General features: G+C 48.2%; 1 protein-coding gene across 11 annotated transcripts in view; it reads left to right on the forward strand.

Moving 5' to 3' along the window:
- MYOCD (myocardin) overlaps nt 1-24,384 on the forward strand; it is a 220,886-nt gene that overhangs the window by 177,894 nt on the left and 18,608 nt on the right. For 4 of the 11 annotated variants that reach the window (XM_042883927.1, XM_042883924.1, XM_042883931.1 and 1 more), the window contains exons 3-4: nt 16,801-16,866; nt 21,392-21,447. In XM_042883927.1, the coding sequence (XP_042739861.1) occupies nt 16,801-16,866; nt 21,392-21,447 (122 nt within the window). Of the gene's footprint in view, nt 1-7,876; nt 8,255-8,812; nt 9,034-16,800; nt 16,867-21,391; nt 21,448-24,384 lie in introns of those variants that run through there. The other 7 variants (XM_042883929.1, XM_042883932.1, XM_042883928.1 and 4 more) reach the window with 7 other exon arrangements.

The raw sequence follows: 24,384 nt of genomic DNA on the forward strand, positions 1-24,384 counted from the left end.
AGCAGCACCCGGCGCCCAGCGGCTCTGTACACTGTACCCTGACACATCTCAAAGTGCTCTGGAGGAGGCAGGGCCCTGCAGAAGCCTCTGTTTTTGAGCATCACCTGGGCACAGAGAGGTGAACAGGACTTGTGTGAGAGAGCTGGGGTAAAAGAAGACAGGGCCTTCTGGGACTTGGTTCTTGCAATGGTGAGGGAGCCCAGAGGGCTGGGAGTGGGGCTGGACACCAAGGGCAAACACGTGCATCCATGGGCTCCTGTTCTGCCCTGAGCAGCCTCATGCACGCTCATAAATTCTTGCCAGAGACCCTGGGCTGAAGGGGCACTGAGGAATTTCTACACTGTGACAAGTCCAGGCTTGGGCATGAGGGGTGAGCAGCAGCAGAACAGGGAGCTGGCAGCATCTGTGACAGGGCTGGCAGCTCTGCGAGAGCAGGGACCCAGGGAAGCCAAAGGGAATCTCATCCTGAGCAGCTCAGGTGGGATCAGCATCCATGAGCCCCTGTGGCTGAGGAATGCCTCTGAGCCCAGAGGTCACCTGGGTGGGGACAGCTGGCAGTGCTGCCAGTGGGGTCCTCCAGGAATCTGACAATCAAAGTGAAATTTGGGATCCATCTGCACCCTCTTCCTTGGCCAAGGCAGACAAGCAATGGCACAAGCTTCAGAGAAATAATGCATCTAATCCGCCTGAGTAATGCTAATGCAAGCCTCTTGATTAGTGTTTAGAAACCAGGCAAACAATTGATTTAAAATAATTGGTAAATTATGATTAAATAAAAACATTTATACAAAAGAGTTTGTCATTGATATGGTTAAATAAATATTTGTAGAAGTAACTTATACTTGGCCCCGTGCCTGGGCGATGAGCTCTCTTGGGCTGGCTGTGGTTTCATTTTAATAAAGACCAGAAGGCATTCCAGAAATACATAATGCTCCCAACCCATCCGATGTATATCAGGGGCTTTAGCTCTGCTCACCCCGACCAGCTTTGCACCGCTGGGCAGAGCCTGACACAGTCCCTGCCTCAAAGCACACTTCTCACTTAGGGCTGGACTGCAGAGCTTGGCGGGCAGGAGGAGGGGATGTAGATGGAAATGCTCAATTCACCGTCACTGCCCTCCCTCGATGCAGCAGAGGTAGGGCTGGGCAGGCTGCTTTGTAGTGAAACCTCAAGATTTAGAGCTGCTGCGGGACTTACAACAATACAGCCTTTATCTTACCCTTCTGGTGGGAGTTTTCCAAGTGCTTTGTGGAGGGGTTAGCCTCATTATCCATTGTTTAGAGATAAGGAAACAAAAAAGAGACTGTGATTTGCTCAGAGTCCCCCTGCAGAGGGAACAGCACCAGGCCACTCTGCTGGACGTGAATGCTCAGACACCTTTAGGTCTAAAGTCAGATGGTTTCTGCTATGCCTGGCCACAGAGATGCTCCCGCGGGCTAACAGGGCTTGTGCAGCCCCTGCAGACACCCATGTGCTGCCCAGCATCATTCTGCAGCATCTCAGCACTTGGAGGTCAGCAGAGGCAGTCAGCTGGGAGCTCCAGAGCTGACACTGCCTTTGCCATTGCTTTGCTCCCTTCCCATTTCCACTTAGCCAGCAAGTCACCAGAGCTCGGGGCAGGCGCATTAAGCACCTGCCTGCATCTTGAGCTCCAGCAATGCACTGCTCAACCTGACAGCATGTTCACAGCTCACAACAGCATGTTCCCGTCCCAGTGCCACCTGTCTGGTCACCTTCCTGGGCAAACTGGGCTTTGGGCCTTTTGCTCCCCACCACCTCTGTCCCACCGTGGCCCTGAGATGTGGGACGGAACCACTCCCTGCACACCCTGCTCTGTAAGCACAACAGGCAGAGTTTTACAATCAAATATTTACGCTAGTAGAAAACATTTTACATAATCTTTAAACAGCTATGTCATGTCCCTATTTTCATTCTCTGATCTTTCTGTTTTGAATTGGGATTGGAGAATTTAGAGCATTTGCAGAGAAGTAAATATTATGATGAAAACATCAGACAGCTTCATAGTAGCGTTAGTAAAGTGCAGAAGTATTTTTGTGTTCGTGTTGTCAATTGCATAACATCTACTGGACCTTCATAAATTAAGAGACCTTGCTTGGATGTTTGTAGCATTGTGATAAATAGTTCACAGCTTGAATTCAAGCTGTCAGAACTGGGAAGAGCTCATGACATCTCCACTCTGAATTCCTGCCCTCGGGCTCACTGAGGACACAGAGAGGTGAAGGACCAGCCACAATGACTGGCAGTGGCAGATCAGCCAATTTAAGATAGGCAGAAGGGAAGGAGTGGGCTGCGTGGGACCATCCATGCTCACAGCTCCCAACTGAAAAAATCCTAAGCTCTGGGCCAAGCCCTCAGCTAAGACCAAGCTAGGAACATTCTGAGTCTTTCCCTAGAGGCCACCTCTGCTTCACAGTGACAGAGACACTGCGGCTTTGCTGGCTCACACTCAGAAAAGCACTGCCTGTCCCAGATCATGGACAGGAGTATCCTACTGCCATATGAGACCCATAGAACTTCTTCTGTTACTCTCAGGCGTGCAGTAGACAGTCATTTGTTTGCAGGTTCCAGAAGGTCATGCCTAGAAGCACAGCTGGAACTCTGCTGGGGCAGTCTCAGAGGAGGATGTTCCAATCTGCCCTAACTTCAGTTGGCTGCATTGGTCAGGGTTTCCATCACTGGGACCTATTAACAGGAAGACCTGCCCCTCAGTCTCCCCATGGAGCTGTAGGGCATTAGAGAGAAGTGAAAGACAAACCACACTCATGCTCCTGGAGAGAATGGTGTGCACAGACATGGCAGGGCACCAGCTTTGGGGAAGAATCACCTGCATGGACAGTTGTAAAATGTCTGCAGGACCTTTTTACTTGGCATTACATCTAACTCTATGCCCTGTGGTGAGTCTGGCTTGCTGAATTCAGGAGCTGCTGACACCACCACCAAGTGGCATCAACACCCACAGTAGCTGGGTTACACAAGCAAAATGGCAGGTGCAGGCGGTGCAGGCTGCAAGCTGCTTCTTGGGTACAGGGCTGGCTGGCTGGCTGGCTCTCCTGTCCAGTGCACCAGGCAGAATGGATCCCTTGCACAAAGGTGAAATGGCAGGAGGCAGAGCCCAAACTCATCTGGCAGCACAGCCCAGGCTGGGATCTAGGAGATATCACTGCTGTAGCTGCTGCTCTGCTGCTCTCAGACCTGCTGGACTCGTGCTGCCCGTGGCACAGGCACTGTGTCACACACTGATCCTCTGAGTCCCCTGGGGGATCATGCAGAAACATCAGCTCCTTTCAGTCTTTTTCCCACAGATGCAAATCTACATAGAAACAAACAATCTGCTTTAAAATAAATCAGTACCATAAACAATAGGGTGTGCTGGGAGATTAGAAGGGACTGCTTCCTGGTATCTGGTGGGCAACACAGAGCTGATATCCTTGTGGCTCTGGGGTGTGACTTCTCAGTTCAAAGGAATTCCCTACCGTGAGTAATTTATGCTGGTATTTAAGGTTCCTTCACTCCTTCACTCACTGAAGTCAGTAAGACTTCATTATAGCAAAGGTGCCTATGGAAGTGCTGGAAACAGGAGAATGGGGAGCAATGCTGGACTTAGTATTTGCGTACCTACAGGCTTGTTTCATCTGCCAGAGTGAAGTGGCAGCAGTGGCCGTGCCGGCTGTGCTCAGAGCCGAGCAGTGCCATGGGGCAGCACAGTGCCTGGTGGCAAATGGGCTCACACACGCAGGGGATTGGGCAGCATGAGCTCTGCAAACACATGAACACGTGTGGAACGGTATATGCTCTGTTCCTATGCTATCAAAAGCAGATAACCTCCGGGCAAATGGCTCAGTATCTGTGTCTGATCTCAGTTTCTGTACACCCTCCTTGTCTCCGGTCTGAGATTTACTGGGGACAGCTTACCTCTGTTTCTTGAGGTTGTCAGGGATACATGCAGACAGGCTGACTCTCCCATAATGACCAGTGCAGGGGAACACCATCTCTGGACTATGAATTCAGCAGCTGAGTCAGCTGTGGAGACAGGTCCTCTCCTGGAGGTTGCACCATATTCTGAGAAATGTGGACAGTGACCAGAGACTTTGTGAGGTTTGGAGACAGGTTTTACTGCGCTGCTCCCCAGGGGTGGGGTGGTTGGGCAAGGATGGGAGGAGAGCACATTGGGCTTCAGCTAATTCTCTAAGAGGATGCCAGATGGACAGGTGGCTGTGGGCCACAGGTAGTTCAGAGCCATGTCTGATGGAGCGCATGAAGTGCCTTGCTTATCCCTAACATGTGTGCATCTTACCTGTCTTGTTTATCTTGCTGGGCAAGGGCAGAGCTCTGCTCTCATTTGGGATAAACAAATGGCAGACTATTTAAGCATTCCAGGGAGAGAGGAACAGCCATTGCAAGCATCACCAGAAGAAATGAGGAAGGACAGGGAGCAGGGGCAACATCTTCAGGGATACCAGTATGCTGAGGACCAACTTTCCTAGCACTGTGTCTAAGGAGCTGTTGAAGTAGCATCAGAAGGGACTTCAGAAGAAATTTGTCATGAGTTAGCCAATGAGATCTCTGCTCAGACACCCCCAGCTCCAAATCTGTTTGTAGGAAGTGGAACAGTCTTCCAGGTTTGAATGACTTCTAAGATATGGGAGTAAATGGTCATTTTTTAACACTAGAGTGTGGTGACTGTGGAGTGACAAAAGAATGTGTGTTTGGAGGGGACTGCTCAGCAGAAGCACCATTGAAGAGGGCTGATGATTCAAAAATGACCAAAGCAGTCAGAAGTAAATCTTCCTCCAAAGACTTGCAGAAGACTCTCTTCATGCTGAACACGTGAAAGATAACACCAGATGAAATTCAATGTCAATAAATGCAAATAATTCATACAGTGGGAAAAAGGATCAACCTCTGTGCATCCCCACACTCCTGAGGCCTGCACTGGCAGTTCCAGATCAGGAAAGAGGGTCACTTCAGACTTGAGAAATGTCGTCCCCATGTCCAATGGCTACCAAAGTGAGTACTTCAATGCCCTTCTCAGGAGAGCACAGAGGGGACTCCACCAGGTGGCTCCAACACCTCCTGGTCGGGCATCTGTACGGAGAGCAGCACCAGGCACCAAGGTTATCTGGAAGAAACTATGGTTTAACCAGATTGTGACTTTCCAGGTGAAATCATATGCACCAGATGAAGCACCTTCATTAGATACTTCAGTCTTTGTGCTTTTGTCCTTTCTGTTTTTAGTGTCATTCAGCAGAGTGCCCCCACAAAGAATCTGGGGATCTGGGAATTTAAGGAAAGGACTGTGATAGGCCAGCAGGCTTTAGCTGATATATATGTAGTTTTCAAAAAGGGGGGAAAAAAAAAGAACCAATGTAAGCTGTGACAGTCTTTTCCTTGATGAGCTTGAAATGCCCCAGAGGAGGGAAAAAAGCCGCAGCAGCAGCAATCAAGCACAGCTACTAGCCTTCAGGGCTGGCTTTCATATTTCTAATGAGCAATTGTGAGAATTAATCCAGTTGAACAATCTCTGTATATCTAACTAAAAAGCTTTATCCCAGATGGTACGGATACCACCTTATACGCTTACCACTGCACACATTCAGAGTGACCCAGGCTCAAGGAACCTGTGCTTTTTGCATGACTCCATCTCTCAGGCTTCCGTACTTGGGAAGCTTGGAGGTTTTACCCTCCCTTCAGATCTGAAAGTAAAGAATTTACTTTCTCTCTCTCATGCTCCCCAGTTGGGTCAGGTAACACCCAAATCTCTTGAGCCTTCTGGGATTTGACTGAACAGTTTACTAGCTGAAACATTAATGAACATACTGTTCATCCTTTTTCCCAGTTGATCATTGCTCAACTTTTCTACTTGCTTTTCTTGAGCGTTCCAGACTGTCACTCATTATAATACCTTGCTCTCTGCCTTGGAACAATTCTGAGTTTTCACCACACTCACACAAGAGACCAGGTGAAAAGTTTCCTGTAAGTCAAAAACTGAATATTCAGATTGGTTCTGTTTTATCCACTACTTCATATGCATCTCCAGACTGCTCTGAAAAGTTATGGTATCATCTCTCTACCCAATTTTATGTGTCCATGCTAGAAAACAGAAGTACTTTAATCACTGGGCGAGTCCAGCCAATGAAGGATGGAGAATCACAAGGAACCTGCAGGCACCAGAAGGAGTGTGGGTACCTGAGTGGGGCTTTCAATGGCAGGGAGAGTAAATCCTACAGGAATTTGCAGTGAATTTCCACTGCAAGAAACTGTAGCCTGAGGCTATGGGTGTTGACAAGCCCTGTCTTGTCCTTGGGCTGTTCGTGGTGTGGTTCTGTTAAATGGTGTCATTTGCTTCAGGATGAAGCACTATTCATCAGGAAATCTCCATCAGACAGGACATTTCAAGTAGTGAAACAAGCATTAGGCAAGATTAGTAAGGAATAAACTCCTGGCCAGATTGCTGGACAGTACAGCAGGGCTCTGTTTCCAGAGCTCTGTTTCAGATCTGTGCTTGGACATGAATTTGTTTCAGTGATTTTAATCCTCTCAGACATTAAGAAATATCAGAGGTACTATGGCAAGGAAGCCACAGGTCCAGCTCGTTTTGGGAATCAGCTCAGAACATGGAATACATGATGGCCAGGAAACCTAGCACTACACAGTCATCAGTGCTGTGTGAATGCAAGCAGGGCTGCTGGGGCTACGAGGTACCAAGGGTCTTTGGCAACATGAGCCTAGGGGTCTGCAAGCCTTGAAATTTGTATCACCAAACCAAAATGCATAACTGGACTAACAGAAACTGTAGAACAGTAGCCATGGAAGGAAGGGAGAAAGGAAAGGAGAAAAAAGAGAAGGAGAAAGAAAGAAAAAGATAAACACCCATCACATCTGAAGAAGTTTTCAGGTGGGATTTTATGCTCTACAAGGATAGGTTCCTGCCCAGGTGAGTCCCATGTGTCCTCAGCTTTTAAGACTTCTGTTTCTAGGGAAAATGTGCTGTCAGTTCCCTCTCTTACATTTACCTGAAGTGAACCAGACGTGGGCTTGGGAAGGGAAACCTCAAAGGATCTGCACCACTTTACTCAGCATGTCTTCTGAAAGGTTTTGTTCTGTGAGAGAATGTTTGGTAGGTGGAGATGCTTCCTGCCCTGCAGCTATGTCCAGCTGGTGGCTGAGCCCAGCCTCCTCAGGGTCACGCTGCTCATCTGTAGCATGGGAAACCTGGATCATGATTCAAACCCTGCCTCTTTTCTTTGGCATTATTCTGAGTGCCACAAGTAGGAGAACAAGAGAATTTGTCCTATGCACCTGCAAACATCTCAAGAAGTATGCAAACATCTCAAGAAGGCAATACTATGGGCACAGCCACGTGCTGACAAAGGTGGGCACAGAGCAGTGCAGCTCTCGCCATGCCTGCATTGCAGGAGGGAAATGCAGCTGAAATGCTTTCAGCTTCTCCAAGCAGTCCCTGGGTCCCCGGGAGGTTTGTGCAGCTAAACCAGGAGGTTTGTGCAGCTGAAGGTACGCAGCCCACCTGCAGGAGCTGGATGAGAGACAGCAGAGCACAGCGGCACCTCCGATGCTCCTTCTTCTCTCTGATGGAGAGGGCACTGCCACTCGTGAAGCCATGCCCAGCTGCCAACCCTTCCTTGGGCTCAGAGGGAACCCACAGCCCACACAGCGCATAGAGGTGCGGGGCCCGTCCCGCACCACACTGCAAAGAGTTAAGCCTTCACTCTGTTGATATTTCCAAGCAGCTCCGAAAGTCTCTGAGACAGGGAGAGCCCTGATTGGCTGCGTACCGGCCGGTAGTAATTAGTATCAGATATCAAACTTCTGTCTTTGCTAAGACCCTTTCCGATAGTCGCTGCTCCCCGCTAGACGATGACATCAGCCAGGACACCCAGCTGCTGGTAGTAAACTCTGCGCGGGAGGAGGCTCCCGCTAGCGAAAAGTTAATTAGTTCAACACAGCACAGGGGGAGCAGTTGGTTTCTGTGGAGGGTCAGTACTGGATGGGACCAAATCTTTCAAAGCCACTTGCTGCTTCTTACCAGCCAGCTGTAAAAGCACCCAGAGGGTCCGGGAGAGCTGGATGAATCCTGAGCACTAGCCGTGGCCAGCTTTTCTCTTTGGAGGAAGTTAATGGTTTAAGTGAGGGGCGTCTGGATCCGGTCCCCAAGACACCATGACACTCCTGGGGTCTGAGCACTCCTTGCTGATTCGGAGCAAGTTCAGATCAGGTAGGGGAAACCTCCAGATTTCTCTTAAAACTTCTCTCTCTGGCAAGCCGCAGCCACAGACTGTTTTGCATTAAATGTTTGGAAGCAGCATGCGAGCAAAATATTCAGGGGGTCATAGAGCTGTCACAGCTTTGCTCTTACAGAGGCTATTCTGCAAGTGGAGAAATTCATCTTCCCTTCTCTCTGCTTCTTTCTTCTTCTTTTTTTTTCTTCTTCTTCTGGTTTTTCATTGTCTTCAATTTATGCCTGTGGTTAGTTTTGGCAAAATTGCACTTGCCGGGTCCCCTGCCCTGACCCTACATTATAGGATTTGGGCAGGAAGCCAGAAGGGCATCTGTGAAAAGCAGCATACGGAGCGCTGTCTGTCCGTCCCAGGTGCTCGGGGGCTGTGGTGGTAGCGGCGGTGGGGACGGGCCCGGCACTCACTCTGACATGCAGGCAGCTGACTTTGTTCCATTAAAGTTGTGACTAATTGGAGAAAAATGAATTTGAAGAAATGCGTCATTTTTAGAAGTAAAAATAACAAATGGAACATGAAAAGTATTTAAAGTGACATCATCAGAGAAATAAAACCAGAGCCACACAATTGATCGCCACTCTCGGAGGGTTTGCGAGTAAAACATGTCTCAGTCGCATAGGGCAGGGGGAGCTCCGCTAAGGGGCTGCTCAGAGGACGCTCAGCACGAGTGAAGGTGAGTGAAGGTGAACTATGGGACGGTCCCTTCTAAATCAGACCCTCTGCTGGATATTCATGCCTTTATTCGCTGGCTATATTTATAGTAAGTATGCTATGCTTCCGAGCGGGTGTCTCATAATGTTTGTTAACGAATATAACATACTGTAATATTGACGGAGCTTGCTTCAGTCACAGGGGCAAAGTCCTCACTGTGAAGTTATCAGTGGGGATGTTGGGACAAACCAGCTGCATGTGCCCCACGCGATGCTGTGGGGCAGGACGGGGCGTCACGTTGGCAGATGGTCTGGCATGTCAGCCGTGCCGCATGTGTGTGTGTGTGTGTGTGTCTGCGTGCCTCCTTGTGCGCTGCAGATAATGAGATTGGAGATTTATGACACTGATGGTAGACATGAGTGGTGTTATCAGGATCTCTTAGATAGCTGGGTGGTCAACTTAAACTTTGTTTTCTCAGCAAATGCAAAGTTGGCAGTTGGTTGAAAACCTAAGAGTGTGTGTGCAAACACGAGTGTCCTAGTTTGGCTCAATTATACAAAACTTGGGTCCAGGGCTTTGGTGTGGTTTCCATATCACTCTGATCTTACATTTCATTAGATTAAGTCATTCCTTAGATTTTGTTGGTATATTATGTTGCGTTGCTGTTCATTTGAAAAAAAAATCTGTAACAATTCCTCCAGCAACTACAAAGCAACACTGCCACCTTTCTGAAGCAAGCAGGATGGGCTGCACTGTGTGTCCCTGCATTCTTTGCAAATGAACCAGTATTGTTTTTGAGGCTCATTTCTGCTTTGTTTGTAAGCTGGCTTTATTGTGGAACCAACAGTGGGATCTCTAAACATATTTTTCAAATGATTCTTCAGTAAAAGTAAACTTCGTGGGTCACTGCGCCCATAAATTCTCGTGCCTTTCAGCATTTCTGGGGCAGTCAATTTGTGGGGCATTCTTTGGTGCATGACTGATTCCCACAGCTGCCACTCCTCACTATTGCCTGATGAAAGACAAGATTCCCATTCGACGAGATTTCTCTGCCTATTTGTTAAGGTCAAGTCAGGCCTGCCAAGATCCCCAATGCACAACTGCCCTTTGCCGTTTGCATTGCCGCAGCCATAGGAGTGCCAATAGATCAGTAATGCTGCCGCCTTCTTTGGATTTTAGAAGCATGGAGGACAATGAAAAAAAAAGCTAGCATAATGTGGTTGAAGCAGTGAAATCTCTTTTACATAAGTCTCTTAGGGACATTTTTCTCTGCTGCCCCTGCTCCTTGTGCAGCCTTGGTAGCTGCATACCCCAGAGTGACAGCAGGAAGTGAGGAACCAGCCAGGGGATGCAGAGCTTCATGGTGCATCCTTGCTTTGGCAGTGGTCTTTCACAGGCCTATGAGCCTTTCACATACCTATGAGGCTCTGCTAGCCCCCCGGGTATTGGCAAGATTAGCTGTGCTCTGTGACTCATGATAAGTCAGAATCTCTCTTGAAGGATCCCATGCTAATGTCATTAAAGGCTGGGGTAAATCTTAATAACCGCATTTTTGTTGTTTCTCCATAGTTTGCGTACACTGAACAGCACAGAGTCATTTGTGTGCTAGAGAGTGCAAGAAATACATGACATACTTGCTGTTTCTTCATCCCAGAATCTCCTTGATATCTGTGACACACAGCAGGCAGATAGTTGGGTATAGAGGTGGCAGTGAGAAGGTGGTGGCATGTGGGTGTCCTTCCTGGAGTGCTTTGTGGGTGCCTTGCTTCCACCCAGCAGCAAGAGCAGCACAGAAGACTTTGCCCAGGGAAGGCCGGGCTGCTGGAGTTGGTGGCTTTTCCACACAGTGCCCTGTAATCCTCCTTCAGTCCCGCAGTGTTTCCTCTTGCTCTTGTCTTCCCGGTGGCCTGTAGAGAAGGACCAGCACAGCTGTGCTATGTGGAGAGATGCGGTTCCCGCAGTGCAGAGCACCAGGAGCTGCTCCAGAGCAGCCAGATCCAACCACCAGCATGTGGCAGGCCGTTAGGTTTCCTCTCCCCTTCCTCCAGGATTTGTGTGCGTGTTTATTTTGTCTATTTTTGCCAAAGATAAATATACTGATCTGAGGTCATCCTGACAAATTTTGCTGGAATTATGATTCTTCAAGCCTGCCATGCTATCGCATGTGCTCCAGTTGTCAATGGGATTGCATTAAATCAACCAGAACATTGAAGGGCTGTTCCAGAAAGTATTTAACTCTTCCCAGAGACAATTATTTATGTGATCTTCTGCTTTGAATACAAACCAATTGTGCTCCAGACGCAGAGAAGTGTTGTCATCAGACAGAGCAAACAAAGCTGGCGAGTGCAGAATTAACCTTACCTCTGACCTTTGCTGTTCAGTGATAAGGAAAGAGAGTTTAGATGGTATAACAACAGTGGCAGTCCAGATAATTGGTGGAAAGTGGAAGTGTAACACTATAAACATGTCTCCGTGTGCCGTACAAGGGGTAATATCCATGCCTGGTTGTGGACGCACAGATGTGAATGTTCAACGAAGACTTGCTTGCCTGTATAGAGGAAAGAATTAGAGCTTGAGGTAAGATGGTCAAGATGGGAGATGAAATTATTCTGTCTGCCATGGTGGAGAGAGGGATTTGGACTGAAATCTGCAGGTGGTTAATGGCAGAAGACAGAAGGTCTTGGTAGGGTGGTAGACTGGACGTGGGAGTGGAATCTTCATTTTTCAAAGAAAATGTGTGTGCACATATTTCCTTTCCAATCAGGCATTTGTTCAGGTCACAGCCAGTGCCTATGTTCAGACCATGGCCTATCTGTAGCTGATAACAGTTTTGTGATTTCATAAAGTCTTTGTACAACACTGACTTGATTATAGACCATTGTTGGGTTTACGTTATCATTCCAGCATCTTGTACCTTGGTGTTTTAGCTGTCAAAAATCTGTTTCTCTGTCAGTTAGGCATGTGTTACAGCGCAGATTGAGCCATACCTCACTGTGCTTGAGGAGAAGGACGTGCAGACTGCTCAAAGGGAGGCTGAGGGGATCGTCCCAAGGAAGACTGGTGACAGCGTGTTCTCGCAGGGGTTGGGTTGTGTGTTGTGATGAACACAGCTGGTTGTTCTTTAGTGGTCTCCTGTGCCTTTCTGGTGACACCTGATAGTGGTGGGTCTGTGCTTCTTGTCACCCAGATGTAGTCTTTAGACTCTTCAAGTTGTGGGCCTGGATATGGGTTTTGAGATGCTGTTCTCACTGATATAGCTGAGATTTCATTGTGGTCTCACAGTGAAGTCTCACTGTGAGCCTCCCAGGAAGTACAGAAACTTGAGGAAACACATCCACTCCCAAAGCACTGAGCATCACATGTAGAGGCAAAGCTGGCTGCAAGGCAGCTCCTGGCTGGGAGTGGCTGACGACAGCTGCCTCTTCACCAGGGCTGTGTCTGCCAACTTCTCTGCATACACGAATCTCACACAGGTTGTGTCAGAGGCCTGGAGATGTGATGCTACAGAAAAAAAAGAAAAAGAAAAAAACCCATTCGCTGAGTCCCGGCTACCAGCAGAGCAGGGAGTCCAAGATCCATGGGGAAACTCAGGGCAGCAGGCCCTAAGCTGCTCTGATGGATCACTGCTTTGCTCTGCTTGTGGTGTCAGCCCAAACCCTGGCTGATTACCCAGCTAAGAGTGCTGGTGACTCCGCATTCATCTGTGTACAGCCAGCATGGCAGGGCCTGGTGTTTCATGTTTTCTCAGCTGTTGTTTGACATGCAGCTAAGCTGCCGTTGCTGCTGCTGCCGCTGCTGTTGAAAACAAGAGTCTCTCCTCCCCATCAGCCCATTCCCAACCCACTGCCACCTCCCTGGTGTCCCAGCAGAGCAGTCCTCATCCTGCACCCCACTCAGCTGCACTCATGCTCCTAAAAGCCCAGCTATGGGGCCAAGGACGGTAGGAATGAGCTGCTGGGTTGGTCAGCAGAGGTGACAGTGTCTTCACTCTTGCTTTTATCGGTATCACTGCCAGCTTCAGTTGCTGGTCAAACTACTGGTTCACATCTCAGCTATGCAGATGAGCAGAACTGGCCCAGTGGCTCCAGGTGATGCAGGAAGCAGCAGGCAACTGCCCAGCTGTCCCCTTTGCTAGCAACACTGCATCAAAGGAGGGTGAGAGCACAGCAATTGCACTGGTTGTGAATGCAGCTTCCAAACAGAGCTAAGGTGCTGGTGCAGCCCAGTCAGGAAGCCAGCTTATGGAGATCTCACTTGTAGCCATGTGCAGGAGCTGGGAGGGTCTGCCAGAGATGGGGCCAGGTGCTCAGACAGATATCAAGATGAAGAGGCATCCCTGCAACGCCACCTGGGCAGCTGTGAGGCTGACCTGAGCCCCAAGCAAGCCTTGTGCTGCCTCAGGATTTCCAGGGAACCAGCTCTGACAGCCACAAAAGTGTTGGTGGGAAGGGACCTCTGGACTCCTTGCCTACTGCTGGCTGTGATTTAACAATAGCCAGCCATGTCTTCCTCTTATGAGCCCTGAGCCCACTACAGAGGCCTCTGTGTGCCTCCTGCCAGGGTGCTCTGCATGCTTTTGCACGCGGGATGTTCTGATGCAGGTGATGAGGCCCCTGGTTCATCCCATCCTGACTGGCTGCTGAGATGACATACGTTAACCTTCACAGCTATGCAGTCAGATGAATCCTGTGCCAAGGCATGCAGGAGTCACAGCTATGGCAGGAAGGCCCCAACAGCTGCAGGCTCAGGCCACATAGGTGAGCAGCCACTGCAGACTGAAGCCAGGTCTGCCTGCTCCTGGGAAGGGTGATTTGAACGGGGCTTTTCCAGAGCATCTGTAGTTCAGGCAAGGTCCAAGCTGTTCTTTTTGCTTCCTAAAGCTCTGAGGTCACCTCCTGGGGAGGAGGATGACTATTGCTAGCGAGTCACAAGCAGTGATCAAAGTGGGGTCAGCAGAGCCAGCCATGACTGATGCCCAGAGGGCTTCTCAGCACCAATGACATAAGCCCTCCACAGAGAATGCTTCTAGAAGCTGTGTCACTAAGTGGGACTTTGATCTAGGACAGAAGAGAAGGATATTTCTAACACAAAAGGATCGTGAGTAAAATAACTGGTTTGGTTCTGACCTGCCTTGCATTGTATAGGAAGGGATTTCTCATCATGGGGTGCCATAGGAGCAAGCAGGGTTGCTGAAAAATATGAATATTCATAGTAAAAAATCATTCCCTTATCTGGAAGGTGACAGCAACCTCAAAGTGAGTCACAGGCTGCACTCAGAGCTCATGCCTCCAGACATAGCAAAGGAAGAGCACTGGAATGTGGCTGGGGTCAAACACAGCTTCAGTGAATTTCGCATCCTCTTGATGAAGCAGCTAAGGGGAGATTGGCAGGATGGTTCCAGAGGCTCTTCCAGTCTGGCTTTTAAGCATTGTTAATCACAAGAGAAATATGCAAGGCTAAAACCACAAGCTGCAGTTCTCAATTGGAGGCTGCTGGAGGTAGTGGCTGCTTTTCGTCTTCCTGCAGAGGTGTTCAGTGTTACTGACTGACACTGGCTGTGACTATGCTTCTTTCAGATGGTTTGCATCAGGATTTGGAGATGATATCTTAAGATGCCACCACCTTAGAGTGAAGGTGTGCATTCTACTGAGGAGATCCGTATCTGAATTAACATTCAGTGGATGAAATAACTGCTTCAATTCATTGAACTTGGGCTGGAAATGGTTGGCATTTGTACATGCTCATCTTCACATTATCTGTTAGCTTGCCCTGAATAGACAAAGCTGGATGAACTTTTCCTTCTTTACCTGTGATTTAAGAATGGGCCAGAAACTCTGTAAGTTCAGCGCTGAGGATGGCTGCTTCAAGGCACCAGCACTGGCTGGGTACCAGGGGCAATGGGAGGGTTCAGACTTCCCCAGCAGCAAGGTTTGCCAGCATCTTCTAACCATCAGCTTCACCCTGGCATAAGGAGAACTGCATATGTGCGTCCTTTACCAGGTATTAAAGGCTACACTTCTCCCTCACAGTGAGAGTCCATCATTGGAGTCCTAAAAAGTGCTAGAATTTAGCAGGCAATCATCTCTTGTGAGGCCTTCACTAAACACTTGCTGTGATTGTGAGACAAGGTTTGTACAGGGGACATGGAAAAGCGACATGGAAAAGTGACACGCAATGGCATTTCAGGGAGCCTTGTGCTTTGGGAACTTCTCTGGAGGGGATTGCTATTCAGCTCCATCCCACAGCCCAGGGAAGCCGTGTTGTAAACATGAGCTGTTGGCAGAGCTCTGCAGGTTGCTTATGAGGACAAAAAAAGCTGTTCTTTCCTCTCTTCCCCTTCCAATACCAACTCTCAGGGCAGCTAAGGCTTCTCTCTGGTGCTATGCCAGTAGGCAGGAGATAAACATGCAGTTATATTGTGATTGTTGGTGCCCTTCTGCAAGCTGTACTGAGTTTCCATCAGGAAATTATGGGAATTTCATGTTTTACCTTGTAGGAGAGGAGATGGATGCACATGTGTTGATCTTTGTGGCAACAGATTTACAAAAACAGAGGTGTAGACTGCTGTTATCCTTAAGTACTGGCAGGGTTCCCTAAGCAATGGATGATCTAACTTTTGCAGGCCTGGGCCACAAAGATGTCCATAGCCTTGCATAAGGCGGGCTGCACTGTGCTGATTAGTATTTGCATGCAGTAAATACTGAGCAATACTTCAGGGAATCTCTTCTTCATTAGATGCCTCCTCAATGCTCTACAGCTGAGGTCATGCCTCTAAGCCACTTAGTGACCTCAATCAGTGGTTCATTCCCATCTATCCAGAAAGATGCTTTGAACAGTGGTAGGTTCATGCGGAGATGTCACTGATTTCTCCTCACCACATTTTCTGCTCCGTCTCAGCCCAGTAAGCATATTTGCATGCAGAGCTGAGCTCTGCACTGCTGTCATGCCTCTGGGAGGGTGATGAAGCTGGAAAGCTTTACTCGTTGTCACTGCTGGGACAGGAGAGAATCTCCTGGTTATAAAGGTATCAGGAGAGGTCCTTAGGCTGTGAAAGAAGAGCCCTAGTATAGCAGAGCCAGTGACACTTGGATCAAAGCTTCTGGTAGCAAGGATTCAGCCTAAGGGTAGTTAACCCAAGAGTCCTGGAGAAGTGGCTTATTATAATGCTGAAGAACAAGCACATGCAGTATCTATAGACTTAAAAACCTCCTGGGAACCATAATCTGCTGGCTTAAGTCTCCCACCGTGTTCTTATGGGTGGCAGCTGTGGTGCAGTATTAGTTACAGGTGCTTCTCCCTACTCTCAGCTCCATCCTTTCTGCTCTTAGCAGGCAATTAAAATTTATCTTACACTCATGGTGTGCCACGGTCACAAACAGCAGAGATGGCATCTACCCCTTCTAAGGGGCTTATGAATTTCTGCATTAGGCAGAAATTTAACAGTTTTGAGTAGTCACAGGAGCTGATCTGGCTTCCACACCAAACCTCATGCACTCAGTCACAGATACTCACACCATAGTACAGAGGAGGTAGTGATGGACTTTCAAACCCCATCTTCTTCCCTGCCAGCACCCTCTGCCCACATGCAGACTCCCTTTGAGCTGAAGTAATCAGGCAGAGATCAGTGTAGGGGGCACCGCTTGCACCAGATCCAGTCCTATCCCTACCATCTGTGTGTAAAGTAAGGGCTGAGTTGGTGCAGACTGTGCAGCCCCTCCCTGGCACTGCTTCTTGGCTGCACCAAGTCTGGCCCCACAGCAGCAGGGATCAGTGCCAGGTCTCAGTGCCACACAGACCCCTGGAACATCATCCCTGACAGACATACTGGTACCTTAGGAAAATCCTGTGTCTCTTCCTGACACTCTGTCTCTCGCAGTTTTGCAGCTACGGCTTCAGCAGAGAAGGACCCGTGAGCAGCTGGCAGACCAAGGCATCATGCCACGTGAGTACCATTTTCTGCCTTTTTCACCCACCTGTGGATCTGGGGGTCAATGTTCCTCCTGGGCACTGCTGGGATGCTCTGTGGCACCAGCTGCCTGCTCAGATCCCCAGTGCTCTGAGCAGATTGCTGCTGAGCTGGGCTTTGCTTCCAGCCCGGTAGCAATACTGTGCTCTGTGGTGCTTTAGAGTGGTGCTCAGCATTTGCCATGCAAGATACAGTGCTGCTATTCAAACTGAATTTAGGATTACTGCTTAGCTTACACCATCCAAAAACTGAGCTGCATAGTGCCCTGTCCCAGAGGTCACAGTGGCAAAGCAAAGCACTTTGCAAGGGCAGAGCATCTCACATCCTCCTGCAGAAGTCAGGAGCTGCTGTGGAAGGGTCAGACCCACAGTACAGGGAAAAGTTGGAGAGGGATGCTAGAGTTCAAAATGTGTGTGAATGAAAATCCCCTTCTGCACAAGCAGAAACCTGTAGCATCTGTAGAAACAATCATGAAAACTGTAGCACTACTGAAGAAAAGCTCAGGCTCCATGTGCATGAATCTGTGATGATCTGGGGTCCAGGTGAAGGACAATCCTGGTAGCTTTCCATCTTATCATGGGGGTCTCTGCTAAGATCACAGCTTTCCAGAAGCTGTGCCATGTTTGTCTCTTCTGGCTAACCTCAAAGACTGTGAGGCAGCTTTTGTTTAACCAGCAGAACGAGCTCTCTAGGATCATGGCTCTAGCACTGACTGCTGCACCCTGCTCATCCCTCTGCTGCCCCTCTCTCATGCAGCTGCTTTCCTAAAAGATCCTGTTGAGGGAGCTGGCAACAGATGCCTTCTCATTACACTGTTGCCAGCATCAAGCATTAAAAAAACTCAAGCAAGATGATAAAAATCACATCTGTCAGGGTTTTAGGAATTATAAATTAAAGCTCTTCTCATTTTTCCTGTTTATTTCTATGGGCATTCAGATTCTGTGCTGCCTGCCGCCAGCAGGCAAGCATTTTAACTGTGGGACTCCAGGAGCTGGAAATTTGAGCAAAATGTTGTGGCATTTGTGATAAAATTTCAAGCACTGGCAATACAGTCAGTGGCCAGAAGTATGTCCAGTGTCTCCAAACCTGCTTATTTCATTCTGCACAAGTGGTCACACTCAGACAGTGTGCAGCTTACCCCTCTGCACGTGTATGCAGCTGCAGTGCCAGCCCAGCAGTTTGTGTACCTGATGCTGCGCTGCAGGGCTGGGCACATGGGGCAGTTACTGACAGCTTCTTTACCCTTCCAGCTTCTAGGCTGACATTTTACAGTCTGCTTTCTGTTCAAGGAGACCATTTTGGGAAGCATGAGCACAGCTCAGTCACTAAAAATATTTTAAAAAGAGGCACTTTTGCCATTGTAAAAGCAGACATGCAGAATCCAGCTGCTGAATTTAACCTCAGGAGAAAGTGTAAGATGCTGGTGTTGGACAAGTGGGAATCCCAGCCAACTTCCCTGTGGTCTGGGCATGTGCAGTCAGTTCTTATGAAAAAGTCTTTGTTTAACTTCCCATGTCCTGTCAGCTCTGAAGAGCTGCAGATGAGATGGGCTGTAAGAGCTGCACCAGGGTGGGATATTGATTCATATCCATTGCAGGTGGGCAAGAAATGAATATAGATGGTTGTGAGTCACTGTGGTTGAGAGTAGCTCATCTGGAAAGAGAACAGAGGGTCATTGCTGGTCTCTGGGCTGAGTCAGGTTTGGTGCCAACCTAGGAACACGTGCTTGATTACATGTTGCAGGTCAGGTTTTATACAAAAAATGTCACATTTTCAGCTCATGCAGTCACAAGACTAAGAAACTTTGGTTTTTTAACTGATTCATTTTATATAGAAACCACAAAAAGAGGTGAAAGAATAGCACTGGATAAAAGCCTTGAGGGCTTGCTGAAACCCTTGCTGATGACCATTCACAGAACCTGCTGAGCTGTTCAGCAGTGTGGATTACAAGCACAGTAAGAGTGAAACTTCAGAGGAACTGAGAAAGCTGACTTGCTTTGGGTACTGAAGTCAGCAGTTCAGGGTGAAGTAATGGTGGTACCTGAGCAAAATGCAGTTAGATGGGTGTCCTTACCTAACCAAAGCCCGTTCTGTGTCTGGTTTGATTGGGCAAGATTAATGCCATCAGAGCCTTAGCTCTCTTCCTTTGGATGATTGTCTAAGAAATGTGAAACCTTCAGATGGTCCCATCACTGGAGAAGGCAGGAAACTGCAGAAAGGAGGCTGCTGAGGGGCAAAAGGCAGCAGTGCTGCTCTTCTGTACCAGGCTTAAAAGTGAACTCTGATGGTCAGAAGTTTGCAGGTTGTACATTGAAAAACTGGCAGGCAGAACAATAAACTCTAACATAAAAGGCTCTACAAATAATGACAAGCACTGACTGGTAAGCAGGGGCAGCCTCTGAGTCCCTTCAGTCCCGTGAGTGTGGGGGGAGGATGCATCTGAAAGCAAGGGAAAATCTATGTTTACTGAGACAAGACCACATTCCTGATGCAGGTATGTGTGCAGGTGAGAGCAGAACTTGTCCTGTTCATCAGGCTCACTGAGTGAGAAATTCTTAGCTCATGCAGCACTGTATTACTGAACTCATGTCATTTTATTGTCTTAGTGAAACTGAAACTGGCCAGGCAAAATCTTTTAATTCAAGAGCATCCTTCTGCAGAAGAGAGGGCTGCAGGGACAAGTGGGGATGAAACCTTCCTGCATCCCGACCCAGGGGCTGCCCCAGACCCCAACCAGATCTGCCTAAAGGGAAGGGGTGGCAGTTTGCATCATCAAGGATTCCTCAAGGAAAAGTTCTCCCCAGTGCGATGGGATACAGAAATAGCTGTGCTTGAAGTAGGGACCCTTCTGCTGTATGCAGCCACCACCTCATCCTCTGACTTGAGCCTTATAGTCAGTAGTCCTGAAATTATCAACACCGAGCACAGCTCTGCCCTGTTGCCTCCAGACCTCAGCCATTTCAAGCTGCCAGGCCATTGCCTGACGAGGAGTCTGAATAACCAGTGTTAGCAATGTCTTCATTTGTTTTTTCAGACTAATACAAGCTGCAGCATCCACATAATTCCTCCAAAAATCTTGGTAAATGGCTAAATTCTGCAACATTTTCCTCATGATTAGCATGGTGTTTGACTGGTCAGTACCCCTAGCAAGCTCCCAGTGTCAGGACTTCAAAGTGAATGGAGCTGTAAAAGTCATTTCTCTTGCTACCTTCATTTTCTTGTATGCACCATTTTATTTTGCTTCTGGTTAAACTAGCTGTCACCAATCCTCATGGCTGCTCACTGGAGCATGGCACAGTAATGCTGGCTTGTCTGTATGTCGCTTTCCAAACATGAGAAGCAGGAATGTGTTTTGCTGTGATTCCCTGGAGGTTAGGGGTATTGCCTACCAAAAGCCAAGTCAGGCCCCCAATCATTTTGCAGCTTCCCTCATTCTTTTCATCGTCCTTTTCTAGACTGATGCAGGACATCATGTCCTGTGTGAAAATAACTTCTGTCCTCATTGTATCCCACTCACAAGATGGGAAGGGAATTCAGTGTTGCCAAACAAAGAGTTGTAGCAGGCTGTCTTTGTGGGTCAGGACACCTTCCCCTTCCCCGTCCCAATGGGAACAGTTCATTTTGCTTGCTTACACAGACAGACAAGAATTTCTTCAGGGACTGAGAAATATTAACCCCTTCACCACACAAATTTCTCTTCAGTTTCTATAGAATCAGGCTAAACAAGGAAGTGTGCAGGGTCCTCCTTGACTCAGCACAGACTGCTCTCTCTGGTCCAAGACCTAGGGATCATTTGCCTTCCTTTTGGGACCCTCTCTGGGTTAATCCTTAGTTCCAGTAGATGCTAAGATATGTCTGGTCCTGGCCAGACATCTGCCCAGGGAAGCACCATGTCACACCAGTGCTTCTGGGCAGAGGGCAGGTCAGTGTCCTGAGAGAAGGAGCCAACAGAAGATGGAGGGGTGGTCAGTGATGGAAGAAGGACAAAAGAAAGCAGCTCCAGGGTCCTGGTTGCAGCACCCTTGCTGGAGGCTGTAATCCCATGGCCCCAAGTGGCCAGGCAGGTCTTTTCCTTTTTTTCTGCTGGCCTCAGTCACCTATAGGTGTTACTTGCAGGTGATGTCCCCTCAGCCTGATGCTCTCCCTAGATCAGTTTGCCAGGCCTGTGGTGCCCCCCAGTCCCATTACCTGCAGGAGGAGCTCCAGGAAGAGCAGCACTTGCTCTCCAGCACATCCCCCTAAGCAGCACATCCCAAAGCCTGCACATCTCCCTGCCCATGTCCCTCCTGCACTCCCCATCCCCTGCTCTCTTGCTGTGGCCTGGCAGAGAGCACAGGATTTCCCAGAGCTTTCCTGAGTTATTTTTAGTTAGTGCAATAAAGAGAGCAGCTAGTTTGTGTTGCTATTTTTATAGCACTCATTAAAATGCTGTTGCTGAATATCCTGGTGGCTGCTTGCTTCCACTCCTGTGCTGACTGCTCCTCTCTCTTTCCTGTTGCAGCACTGAAAAGCCCATCCGCATTCCATGAACAGCGAAAAAGTCTGGAGCGAGCCAAGGTAATTCCTACTGCCATCCCAATGAGTGAACACATGGGCTCGCTTTGCATGAGTTGTGGAGTTCGAAAGCACCTTTCACCACCCTGCCCTCATCTGGCTTCCTCTAGCAAGGCCCTATGGCCACAGACCAGGGTCAGGGCATCTCCCTTGCTTCAGACACGCTGGGGTCAAGCCAGGGTTCACATGTCTAGGAGCACCCTTCTCCAGGCAGGGGGTTTAAAATTGCAGAGGGGACATCTGTCCCCTGAGCTTGGGGGTTTTAAAACTGTCCCTGGGCTTTACAAGAGCTTAAGGCAGGGTTCAGCCTTCCAGTAAACCTCCAACTACATAAATGTCCAACTACTTCAAGCCTCTGTTTTCCTTGCAGGGCCATATCCACGGCCCACTTCATGCTGTGCTGACTGCTCTCCACTCCCGCACAAGTCAGGGCATAGAGAACAGTCAGCATCAAACAGGACAGATGAGAGGCTAAGTATTTAGCAAGTGTGCAGGAGCAATGCGAGATGTCACCTGGAGAAAGTCCCCAGGAGGCTCATACTTGCCATCAGAGAGGAGCTGGGCCTTTAGTCAGCAGCACTGCTGGTCCACTGTGATATCCCAGGGGCTAAGTGAGCCAGTCTCACACTCACCCCATTGCCTATCTTCACTCCGGCTTCCCAAAATATTGCTGAAGGCAGGGACGAGATAAGTACCCATTTCCAGAGCACATTGAAAGTCTGCGATGCGATCACACTTTGGAAAATCACACCAAACACTTTCTATAGCACCCAGCATGCAGCCCTGACCAAGCTGGAGAGATGTCTGCACACAGCATGGCAAAGGGAATAGTCACACAGGTTTCTCTTGAACACAAGAGCTTCTTTCATTAGTCTGCAAAATATGCTTACAGTCACATGGAAAAGGCCTTTGCAAGAAAGTATGGCTGTGAAATATGGAGAAGTGCTCTCCTGAACTTAAACACACTCCAAATCACTTGCCCTGAGACTCCAGCAGTAATAAATGGCTAGCATAAGAAATACAGTCTGACTCTGAAAAATTAGCGTGCTTACGAAATTTCAAGCAATCCAAAGTATCCCTGAAGTGTCATATATTTTACATTTTTGTATACATTTGTGTCTCTGTCCTGCTCTTCAAAGGCTTTCACTGGCTGGTTGCCTGGGGGAAAGCGAAGGATGGTCTAGTCTATCCCAAACTGCATGCATTTTTAGAGCATGCTAATGAGCACACTGATGAACACAGCCTATAACAAAAATATATTCCTTTGCAAGGATGCCCTGCTTGTAGCCCTGACAGGAAAGGAGCAGCAGCTGTTTCCAGATAATTATTCAATAGCATTTGTTGTTTAGCTGATATTCCTTCAAACTGATGTTCTGCAAACAGAAAGCAGATAACAGTAATGGCTTTCATGTGTTTTGAAAGCTCTTCTGCTTCAACTGATGCTAAAAAGAAAAAACACATCTGAGGTCTTTCTCCACTGTTTGCACCCCAGTGACACAAATACAGCTCATAGACAGTAAAAGGTCAAATGGAACTGTAATCACAGCAGAAAGTCAGGCTAGCATGGTGCCAATGCAGGAGTCAACATGGTGGTATCACGTCTGGAGGACAGTAATTCAGATTTAGCTCAAGTGAGGCCTTGATCTGACAGAGAAGTGAGTTGGGTGAATGTAACTGCACCCAAATGCAGGCATCATCCAGCTCTAAGCTGGCACAGAATCCAGGCAGACCTACAGGTGGTCCAAGCAAGGGATTGTGATGGTGAAAATAAGCTGGGGAAAAAATATGGGGGAAGGGGAAGAAATTGCAAAGGATTCAGTAAATAAAATGTCTATTATTTGTTTAAACATGTCACTGGCTACGGACGAGGCTGGCGTTAGGCCAGGGCAGCAGACTTTGAAGTCGATGTCCTGTGGTAGATTGCTGGGCTGGAGGACAGAGGCTGTCTGGCTTAGCTTACACACAGCCTCTGCCTCACAGCAGCACAGCCCCAGCTAGGTCATTCCTGACAGATGTGCAGCAGCCAGCAGCCATCCCATCCACCCCCTCAGCAACCCTCTGCACTGCACCCTAACCTAACCTGTGCTGTTACCGTATCTTCCCTGCTTCCCAGCCCAAGCTTTTCAGCTGCAGCTTAAGCCCATTACTTATCCTTCTACAAGCACGGACAAGCAGAGCCATTTATTTCTTTTTGTGCACCACGTTTTAAAATTATTTTGCACCCTGTTTCCCTACAGTAGGCGCATCTCTGAGCTGATCAGTCTCCTTTCCTCAGTCTCTCCTCATTGATCCCATTTCTGACTCAATGATTGCTGCTGCTGCCCACCAGGCCCTTCCCACATGTTCTTTCAGACGCGGGTCCCAGGGCAGGGCCTTGCTATTCCTTGTGTCCATTTGACATTCCCTGTGGCATTCCCTAGAAAGCTGCCTGCCAGTCCAATTTCTATCTAAGGTCACTGCCCACTGAGCACTGCAGAAACATCTCTGGTGGATTAATCTTCATTCCTTCCAGTGCTTGTGCAGCTGCCCCAGCTGATGCTAGCTGTGACCTGACCATAGTCATATTGTCCTTCTTTAGCTGTATCCAATGAATTTCAGATGATTTCTTCAATTACTCCAAATCATTTTCTATTGCAATCTGTTAGTCTTGAATGAATCAGAGTTAAGCAGTATGTCTTCTATCATCCAAGGCATTAATGAAAAAATTGAATAGTAGGAAGAATTGCTGCAGAACATGATTTGATGTATTCTTATGTTTACACTGTGAACCATTCCTAACTCCTTTGGTGACCCACAGTTACGCTCCTTTTTTATGCTTGTCTTATCCAGATCAAATTCTCTGGTTTGAATATGAGAAAATGAGATAATGTCAAAACATGCTTAGAGTCAAACTTTGTGACATACTTTGTTTATTCCTGTAACAGAAATCTGTCATCTCTC

This window comes from Lagopus leucura, unplaced genomic scaffold, assembly GCF_019238085.1.
Source record: "Lagopus leucura isolate 7727_CA_CO unplaced genomic scaffold, USGS_WTPT01 Super-Scaffold_100040, whole genome shotgun sequence".
NCBI lineage: Eukaryota > Metazoa > Chordata > Aves > Galliformes > Phasianidae > Lagopus > Lagopus leucura.